General features: G+C 47.6%; 1 protein-coding gene across 7 annotated transcripts in view; it reads left to right on the forward strand.

Moving 5' to 3' along the window:
- LOC135114255 (uncharacterized) overlaps positions 1-10586 on the forward strand; it is a 72055-nt gene that overhangs the window by 60564 nt on the left and 905 nt on the right. For 6 of the 7 annotated variants that reach the window (XM_064030092.1, XM_064030095.1, XM_064030091.1 and 3 more), the window contains 5 exons: positions 4105-4274; positions 6446-6529; positions 6893-7718; positions 7935-8484; positions 10493-10552. In XM_064030092.1, the coding sequence (XP_063886162.1) occupies positions 4105-4274; positions 6446-6529; positions 6893-7528 (890 nt within the window). In that variant the 3' untranslated portion in view covers positions 7529-7718; positions 7935-8484; positions 10493-10552. The remainder of the gene's footprint in view (positions 1-4104; positions 4275-6445; positions 6530-6892; positions 7719-7934; positions 8485-10492; positions 10553-10586) is intronic. The other variant, XM_064030096.1, reaches the window with a different exon arrangement.

Here is a 10586-nt window from a genome sequence, read left to right on the forward strand (position 1 = left end):
GGTGAGGGAGGGTGCGACGGGCCAAGGTTAAGGGGCGAGGGAGTTGATTGATGGATTAAAACGCACCGTAACAGCAAGGGTTAGGAGGATGTGAGGTAAGAGATGAAGGGTGAGTGGGCTGTGGGTGTGAGGCGATGTGAGTCAAGGGATTAGTGAGGGATGAGGAGGCTGTGTGTGAACTTGGGGTCTATGGTGTGAAGGGACAAGGATGGCGTGAGAGGGACGCGAGCAATGGGGTAGGAGTGTTGAGTGGGATATGAGTGAGGAGGGGTGAGGAGGTGTTTGGGTGCCGTGATGAAGGTAGTGAGCAGGGAAGGCAAGGGCAGGGAAGGGTAGGCTGGCAGGGAGGGGATGAGTCAGGGCCGGGATTCATCTCACGGTGGCGGTGGGGGCAACAAGGACCTCCAGGCGACTCCAGGAAGCAACCCGCGTGCGTCTCAACCCACTGTGTCCCTCCCTGCAGCCTCTCCCCACTCCCTCCCAGTCCGCTGCCAAGCACCCCCAGTCCTTGTCCTGTGACGGGACCATGGTGTGGCGGGGCTTGGGAGTCTCAGGCAGGGTGGTGTGGCCAGCGGGAGTGGCTCAGGGTCAGGGAGCGGTGCTGAGGCCGAAGCCAGGCGCGGAGGACGGAGTCTCCTAAGGGCAGCAAGACGCGCCCCGCATACTGATCAGCTGTTGGCGGTCGGCTTGGCTCTGTAACATCTCTGATACATTTATACTTGCAGAGGCTCGCAATACCCTTGTGCCCAGCGCACCTCGCCGTACCCTGGCCTGCCTGCACCGTGCCTTACCCGCTACCTTGCCTCCTACCACCCCGTTTCCCTTCTCGTTCCGAAAGTCGTGGCGGTGCTGGCGATGAGGCCGCACTCTGCCCCGGGCTGACCTGGACCCTCGTGTGTTGACTCGGCCGTGGAGGAGGCTGGGCTGGCAGGTGGTTGTCACGTGGGGCGTGGTGTGTAACACTTGTGTTTGCTGTGTACACAATTCTCTCGTAGTGCACACAACTCAGCTGCAGTGTACACAGCTTTACAACAGTAGGCTTAGACAACTCAGCTGCTGCCGTGTGTACACACTCACTTAGGGAATACACACTATCTGAATCCACATTTAGCGGGCGTGTGATGGTGTCAGTGGAGGGTTCCTGCCTGTATTACGGTGGTTGTGGTGATGGTGATGATGGTGATGGTGGTCAGAGGGACAGGAACGAGAGAGGAAGGCTGGAATAGTGGTGACTGTGGTGACCCACAACCCACAGTGCCTCGTGAGGAGTCTCGTGTCGGGTTGCAGTCAGAGGTCGCAGTTTTAATTACGTTTGTGGCTTGCCTTCTGACCTCAGGCACAGGTGACTTGACGGTGGACCCGCAGCCCGCCACCCACTCCTCCACAGGCAGCTTGGCTAGGAGGTCCTCCCCGCTACTTTACCGCGGCACAGCCTTCTCCTGACACATTCGTCTTTGCCAAGACACGATTCTCTTCACAGGCACTAAGTTCCTTACACGCATTCATCCTTTCAGGCCCTCATTCAGCGTTTATCTCAGCTCCTCACCGCCGTTTACAAGACAGTATTCCAGAGGGCGGTTAAGGCGTCATGATCCTGGTTAACACTAACATGGATTTGATGGACGTAATAGGGATGAAGTAGAAAGTTTTGTGCAGCAGTGTAGGAGGAACGGGCCGGCGGGTGAGTCATTCACTTAGCATCTTGAGAAGAGCACTAAACGTGAAAACTGTGGTATAGAAGACAATAAGAAAAAGCGGCGCTGGTGACGGTGAAGAACTGAAGACTGTCAGCGAAAGGAAGGAAATTGATGAGACGAATAGCTCGTGTCTGTACCCTATTTGGAAGGCCTGCTCCCTTCCTCTTCGCCTTCCCCTCCCACCCACACACAGCACATATATAAGAAGCGTACTCCAAACTTGGTGGAAGAGGCCCCTGCGAAGAGTCACATTTGGGAGACAAAAAAAATTGGCGTAGACAACACAGGAATTTAACTTCATAGATCCAAATTTAGCAAAAGTAGAGATTCGAGATTCCTTATTAAGATTCTTAGTGAAAGACAACCAAGGAATGATCAGTGAAGATCAAATAGTTGAATGTTCTCAGAATGGTTTGTGGAATACTGTGTTGATACAAAAATTTATTGTTTGAAACCATGAGAACCTCGAGATCTTAAAAATGAAAAAAAAAAAAAAAATTAATGAAGGAATCAGTCCCTTGCTATTCTAGAGTTATTTAGTTCCCGCAGAGAAGGTCGTGTGTTTAATTATACTGAGAAAGGTAGCACGAAAGTGAGGTCGCTCATGAATAATACAGACAAGAATAAAAAGGGAATTAATTAAGAGATTGGGTAACAAGATAGAAACCTGTAGAACCCCAGTGTCTGTAGGCTTATGAGAGCGACCATCTACCACGAAGGGAAATAGATACGCCTGAGACGAAACGTGATAACAAGTATAGAGTGAGGAGGGATAATTATATATTATTGTTGGAGGAGAAACGGACACTTAGAGAAGGAACAGACACTGGACGAGGTTGGCAGGCAGTATGGTAATAAAACAGACAGTACAGTAGGATATGTCAGCGCAGAGAGTAAAGTATACGAGTAGAGTGAGGAGGAATAATGGTATAAATATTGTTGGAGAAGAAACAGAAACTGGACGCGGTTAGGAGGCAGTCTGGCAATCAAACAGAGGCAGAACAGTAGGTTGCCAGGGCAGTCATGGACCATTGTGACTCGATTAGCAGTGGTCCGTTCTGCAGCAGTAGGCGGGATGCGACCAAAGTGGATGAAAGGCAATGTTTCGAACTTGTGCAGGGCTGAAGCGAGATCTCGGGCACAAGCTCGAACCACGCCCGCAAAGAACAAGTGAGCGGTTACACTTTTACAGTCAAATAATAATGCCTAACTTAACCAAACTGTGTAATCTGAAGCAAAATGGTTTGGCAAGTGAAGGTTTGTGCGAGAGACTAATATCAGGCTGTAGATGGCATAAGATAACAGCCAGAGAGAGAGAGAGAGAGAGAGAGAGAGAGAGAGAGAGAGAGATGTAACTCGAGAGGATAAGTAGTAATTAATCGAATTTCTCCAGAATGTTTTCCTTGTTGGGTAAAAACAGCAATATTAGAAATGATGCTCCTCACGCTCCACCACCACCACCAAGGAACATGAACGAAGAACAAACTAAACAGTAGCTAGCAGACCTTTTAATCCTTACGAGGCTGTTTGTGATCGTCTAGTACACTATCTGATCTTTCACCATCATCACCACCACCACCACCGCCACTGCCAGTACTGCAACCATCTCCTTTACCTTGGCTTCAGTTTCCACACACACACACACACACACAGCACCTGAAAGCCTTGGTGGAGTGACGTCATTGTGCATTCCGTGATGATGACAACAGCTGATCAGACGAGAGCGGAAGTGACTCGTGCCTTTCCCCCCCCAGGCAGTCTCGCTCCCTCACGCCCCTGACCCCGACCGTGGCATTCCAGCGTCCGGCTTGATGCGGTGTGCGGGGCGGCGAGATGTGGGCTGCGTCAGGGGGCGGGGCGTTAATTGTGGCCCGGGGAAGGATACGAGGTCTGAGCAGAGGAGGAGACGGTGCGGGCCGGATGTGACTCCCTCCATTTGTCTGATGGCAGTGGTGGGCTGGGCTTGGTGCTTGGGTGGATGGGTCGCGTACTCTCACACACACACACAGCAAGAGCCATCATCCCTCGGCCAAAACCCAGCCCGAGGGAAGTTGCTCCGGGCAGTGAAGCGAGGAAGGCAAAGAGGGAGGGACTGTAATACCAACCACCGGCACACAAGAAGTAGCGGGCGAGGCGGCTTCATCCTCCTCTCTTCCTCTCCTCTTCTTGACCCTTAATAGGCATATCTTGCTCTGTGCCGGGCCCTTTTACGGACAACTCTAGCATATAATACCCGTGGGACCTGCTAAGGCTGGGAGAGAAATGTATTATGCAGTATATATTACCGCACACCCATAACAGGACACAGGTCAAGCAGATAATACGATCGGGGTGCCTCATCTGATCAAATTGAGGCGGGTACCTTTTATCCTTTTCTTCTCGAGTCTCACCAAGTCGTATCTTACAGCAGCAGTACGTGACCGGCGGTGGGCCCCCAATAGCCTTGGTCGTGCGGGCGTGCTGGTGGTGACGGCGCAGATCCTGGTGGGCGTGATGGGCGTGACGCTGGCGGCCTGGTTCTTGATGTGGGCGCCCATTCTCAAGTTCAGAGAGGTCCCCCACTATGCAGGCGTCCCGGTAAGCTGCCGCCGCTTTTGGTGTGTGGAAGAGTAAGGCTGAATCACGCACACGAGAGAGAGAGAGAGAGAGAGAGAGAGAGAGAGAGAGAGTCTTAATTTTTGATAGGTTAAGTTAGATTCGCGTCGCCAGGTGTGAGAGACAGCCTGATTAGTTACAGTGTAGAGAGGGAGAGAGACAAAACAAAACAAAGCAGGTGACTTGAAGACAGGTAAAGGGAAAAATAGATGAAGCAGTAAAAGGAACGCGCCTTGCATGCATTTCCTGACCCCTTTCCGCTGCGGGCTCCAGGTCACGCCATCCTCCTCCTCCTCCTCCTCCTCCTCCTCCTCTCCTCTTTGTATTTTTTTCCTTTGTATTCCTATATAATTATGTATTTCTCTCTCCTCCTCATCCTCCCCTTCTTTTTATATTTATTTTTCATTTGTATACTTGTGTGATTCTATATTTCCTTCCTCCTCTTCCTCCTCCTCCTCCTCCTCCTCCTCCTCCTCCTCCTCCTCCTCCTCTTTCTCTTCTTCCTATTTATATTTGTTCTTCCTGAGTATTCCTATGTAATCATTCTAATGTTCCTTTGTATTCCTATGTAATTCTGTTTCCAGATTCTATATTTCCCTTCTCCTTTTCCTCCTCCTCTTTCTCTTCCTCCTCGTTATATTTGTTCTTCCTGTGTATTCCTATGTAATCTAATGTTCCTTTGTATTCCTATGTAATTCTGTTTCCCTCCTCCTCCTCCTCCTCCTCCTCTTCCTTTACCGCGCCTCACGCAACACCAACAGCATACTAAGCTCCTGAAACACTCCTGAAACACTCGACGTCTCAGACACACTCAGCACTCAGCACAACACACACGCATCACCAGTAATAGACCCATTCTTGTCTCGCCATAGCACTCAGAACGAAGCACCGTGATTAACACACACACACACACACACACACACACACAGTGCTATCCGCCATATTAGGGAGGGACTACATGAGTCGGCCTTCACATACTCGTCCACGCAATTTTCCTGCTCCTGCTCCTCCTCCCCCTCCTCCTCCTCTTCCTCCTCATCCTCCTCCTGTGCCATGACATTTTGCTTCTTTTCCTTCATTCGCTCCTTCAATTCACGGTTCTCATCCCCGTTCAGACCTACCTACGCCTCATCAACGTACTCAGAACACACGCACTCATCCACTATTGGGCATGAGAGGCGACGCATCCCCCATCTCCCCTGCTACTCTCTCCCCTTCTTCCCTCCCCCACCCGCCTCGCCCGTCCCAGGAGCTGCAGCCCGACGCCCACGGCTGCAGGGGCGGCGAGGACACCTGCTCCCCAGCCCACCTCCACTCCTTGTATCCCGTTGCATAGTTGCTTACGTACACACACACACACACACACACACACACACACACATGCAGATATTTGTAGGTGTACACGCATGAATACACACACACTCTCTCTCTCTCTCTCTCTCTCTCTCTCTCTCTCTCTCTCTCTCTCTCTCTCTCTCTCTCTCTCTCTCTCTCTCTAGATCAACACAAAACACTATTTTTTTACCATCAGTTCCATCTAAGTAAGAATCTAGTTGAGAAAGATAGGAATTTAACTCAGAGAATCACACAGTTTCCCCCCATCACATCACGCAGACCATCAGGTGGTGGTGATGTTAATGGAATTAATATTATTCAGGTTGAGGCTATCTCGGGTGCTTCTGGCTTCCCCCGACCATTAGGTGAAGAAATCTACTATCTTAAGGGTTTGGATCCGCGTGGTAGGAATCAAGGATAACTTTTGTGGAAGTTTCAAGGACAGAAATTATTCTTATTTAGGGAACCTAACATTTGATGAGCAACATTTGAGACCTTGGGCAAGTTTATGAGTGCTAAACCATTCCCGTCCAACACGGAGCCCAGCTGAACCTGCCTGGCCTGGCGGGCGACAGGTGGGGGGTGTGGCTGCCGTTAATGTACGGTGAATAAGCCCACACTTTGAACACAGGTAATGGCTCACTGTCAGGCCCGGATTTGGTTGAGTCAATCAAGAAACTAATTTGAGGTTATATAGTGAGTATACGGCGGATGCTTAGCTCAGGAATGTTGGTTTCCCTGCGGCCACACAAGGGAATGTGTTTGTGTGGGACGCGGACGGAACTGGACCAGTTTTTATCTTTGTGTTGGTAATTCAGGTGTTCCTGGCGGGGGTGTGTGGCGCCATCCTCATCAGTTGCTTCCAGAGGCGCCGCCACAGCACACTTGGCAGCGTCATCAAGGTGAGAGACTTTCCCCCACGCCCTCCTCCGTGTTCCGGGCACTAGAATGTTTGTTGCAATAGTGAGACTTCATTGTTAGTTATTGTCAACCAAATTAAGAACGTGTATCAAATGTAGGTGTGTGGTTGTCTTGGCGGTAAAGATTCCAGGAAAGTGTGAGGCCAAAGATGAGACTGAACTCTTACTTTAGTTACCATCAGCATTATTGTTATAATCATACAAACTGTACATTACTTTTATCAATGTGCAACTTCTGAATGGAAGTGGGCAATGTTAGCACCATGGCAATGTGTGTAGGTAAGAATAGTTATTTCCGGTCACCAGAGAGGACAATGTTCACAGTGTGGACGTGGTACTTTTCAGGGCGTGCTGGTGGCACTGTGCTGCATCAGCGTGGTGACCTGCCTGTGTGTGTGCATCTTCACGGCGCTGCACCTCACCCAGCTGGCCGCCATGACGTGTCACACTGAGCACTCCACCCTCGCCCACCCCGATCACAGCCTCGCCGCGCCCGCCACCGAGGCCCTGCCCGGAATAGAGGACGACGAGGACGAGAGCGAGGGCAGCGGCGCGGGCTGGTCAGACTCGGCGTTGTACGAGAACGATGACGTAGACGCCGCCTTGGAGTTTGAGACCGTGACCCTGGAGAGCGTAACGGTGGGCCTCGACCAAGGCGTGCTGCTCAACATCACGACGTGCCTGTGCGAGCAGCGAGGCCCGTCTTGGCGGAGGACAAAGTCTTACGCAAACTTGAGCTGTTTGGAGGTGAACAATATCTTGCCCATCTTGTTCGTGGCGTCCTGCGTGGTGACGGCCATCGGGGCGGTGCTGTCTGCCCTCATCCTCTACCTCCTCTGGTCATTTAAAAATAGTTTCTACGGTCCCGCGAAGCCATACGAGCGAAGACCGTTTATATTTACCAGTAACTTTAAGAACACTGCCAAAGCAAGCAATGGGTCGAGCAATAAAGTATTGAACGGTGACTCCAGGTTCAGGTGACGAAGGTAACCGTGGAGTGTGAGGGGAGGCTGTGTGGGCGCCGCTCACCTGTCTCCGGGAACACAGGAACAGTGTACACTGAAGGCCGGGAGCACCTGCTGGCCGGTCATGCCGCCGAGCCATTCCGGTTCCGTGAAGACGCCGACGCGCAAGTTTTTACGCTAGAAATGGAATCGGCCAGAGCCAGCATGTAATATATATATATATATATATATATATATATATATATATATATATATATATATATATATATATATATATATATATATATATATATATATATATATATATATATATATATATATATATATATATATATATATAGATGCGGGTGAAAATATTATAAGCTATATTTTATATATCAGTAAATGTTACTGTGTAATAAAATAGAATCTCTTAACTGTAGCATAACACACGGTACCGTCAGCAGTGAGACGAACATTGTCACGCGAGGCCGTGCTGACTGGCAGTACACCCTTGCTGGTTTCCTGTTGACTTACCTTCCTGCATCTACAGACTGCCTATGTATGTAGGTCAGCTTATTTTATGACTAAGTTAAGATTTTACCCCAAGTTGTAATAAAGCTTGATTTTCACAAGTGCTTCCCGTGTTTTGAGAAATAAAAAAATCCGAAACGTGACTGACAGCGGCGTTGCATAACAGTGTTGCCAGTTGTGCGTCAGGTCGTGAGAAGCACAGCGTGGCGGGCCTCTAGTTTCCCGGTGCCTCCACTTCCAGCTGGTCCAGGAGTCTGTGTTCTCGTGGCTCCTCCGCCTCTCTCACTCCGGCACCTTCAGTCATCTTGAGATCACCTCGTATTCTCAAACCGCAAGTCTCGTGGCAACAAATCAAAGGCGAGACTTGGTGTGTTTAGGACATTGTTAGTACATCAGTGTCGCGTCCTGGGTGAGGCGGTTGTGACCCACCGCTGCCCGGCCCTCGCTGCGGATCACAAGGTGAGCTGACTTCTAGAGATAAGCCTCGCTGCCTCATCAGCCAGGGGGCTGAGTTCACCCACGGAGGAAAAAATAGTCATTATTATTATTATTATTATTATTATTATTTTTATTATTATTATTATTATTATTATTATTATTATTATCATTATTATTATTATTATTAATTTTATTCGGTTACATTTATTTCTCTGTGTGAGAGAATGCGCGTATGTGTGTGTGTGTGTGTGTGTGTGTGTGTGTGTGTGTGTGTGTGTGTTGCCACGAATAATACAGGGTATATCTAGTTTACTTTTATACAATGGGATCAGGTTTTTTTTTTTTTTTTGCGATGCTTTCATCTGTTTTTTCATGGCCCTGTCCTGTCGTTATTTATTTATTTATTTATTTACTTATTTATTTATTTAATAATTAATTGATTAATTAATTAATTAATTATTTTATTTATTTATTTATTTATTTATTTATTTATTTTTACTGATTTATTGTTGATGAGCCACACATTTTGCTTGTTTTGTCACCATTAACATCATACGAAAGGTGGAAAGAACCAGGCTGCAGTGCCGAGGTATTCCCCGGGGTCGGCCTCTCGCAGACCCAGGTAACAGGACAGGGAATCCCACGTTGATGCAGAGCGGGAGAGGAACGCGTTGCGAAACAGACAGGTTGCTGAGAGGTTGGTGAGTTCCGTTGCCAAACTCCCTGATATCAGTGGGATCGAATGAATGTTCTGTAACTTCGCAGTGAAAGAGGAATTATCACTAATTATTGGAATAACTTTCTATTTCATTAGTTATTTTAGCTTGCGAAGTGAGGGTAGAATGTACATCGCCGTGGTAAGGCTGCCGCATGACACATCGCGGTGCTCGGCCAAGCGTCTGCTGATCACGTCCCGGAAGAGAAGCGGTTTATCGTTTTTGTATTCACGCAACACAGTTTGAAGAGATTTAGACGGAAATAAGCGCTTGAAGGCTTGAGTGGATTCCGTGTGTATTGATTCATCCACACGAGTGTCATTATCACCCTGAGACCGCCGAGGCCTCGCTATCACCGACTGGCCAATGGCAGGTCGATGATAACTCGGGATGAGTGGAAAGACCACTTCCTGTCCTCCCATATGACGCGTGCCGTACTGTACAAATAAGTCCCCACAACCCTCTCCCGCCACAGTCACGCCCGTCCTCTACTGTCTGCAGGTGGGTATTCTGATCGGGGTGCTGGGCTCAAGGAAGGCTGGAGACGCCTCTGTCTTCCTTGGCTGGCCTGCAACTCACCACCAGTTTTGTTCAGACACCCGTCACTATGCAGACTGAAAGAAACACATTTTTATTATCATACAATCTCCTGTAAAAGCGAGTGCTTATAGTGTTGACAGCGATGTAATTCATGTAATGTTAAAAAAAAATAATATTTAAGTTGATTTGCATTTAAATCCAATTTGAATGATTATTCAGTTCTGCTTTTGGTTAATCACAGTGACGTTATTTTCTCCCATTGATTTCCTTTTGGACCTATGCTCTGTTTATTGACCTCTACGTGAAAATTTCAAGATAGCAATGACATGTACAGTACACTGGAAAAGGATACGTAAAAAGATTTTTTCTATAATTTGTTTAGTAATGCTTTTATCAAATCAAAATACGCCAGTCTTTGCGAGAAAAGGAAGTGATAACGCATCAAAAAATATGAATAATGATAATAATAATAGTAATAATAATAATAATAATAATAATAATAATAATAATAATAATAATGATAACAATAATAACAATAATAATAATAATAATAATAAATAATAATAATAATAATAATAATAATAATAATAATAATAATAGTAAAAATAATAATATAAAATAATAATAATACTAGATAAGTAGTGAACTTTTCATATGGTGAATGCATCAGTGTTTTAAGCCATGTTTATCAGTCTTCATGAGAAAAAGAAGTGAGAAGGTTCTGTTCCCATCCCACTGCTCAGGAGTGACGCCTTCCTCTTTATTTCCTTCAGAGACGCTCTTCAAGACATGGCGCGTCCCACTGTCCTGCTCCTGGCTGTCGTGGTGTGTCTGTAAGTGTGCTCCCACCTCTTCTGTGCAGGACTT

Source organism: Scylla paramamosain, chromosome 27 (assembly GCF_035594125.1).
Source record: "Scylla paramamosain isolate STU-SP2022 chromosome 27, ASM3559412v1, whole genome shotgun sequence".
NCBI classification, from domain to species: Eukaryota; Metazoa; Arthropoda; class Malacostraca; order Decapoda; family Portunidae; genus Scylla; species Scylla paramamosain.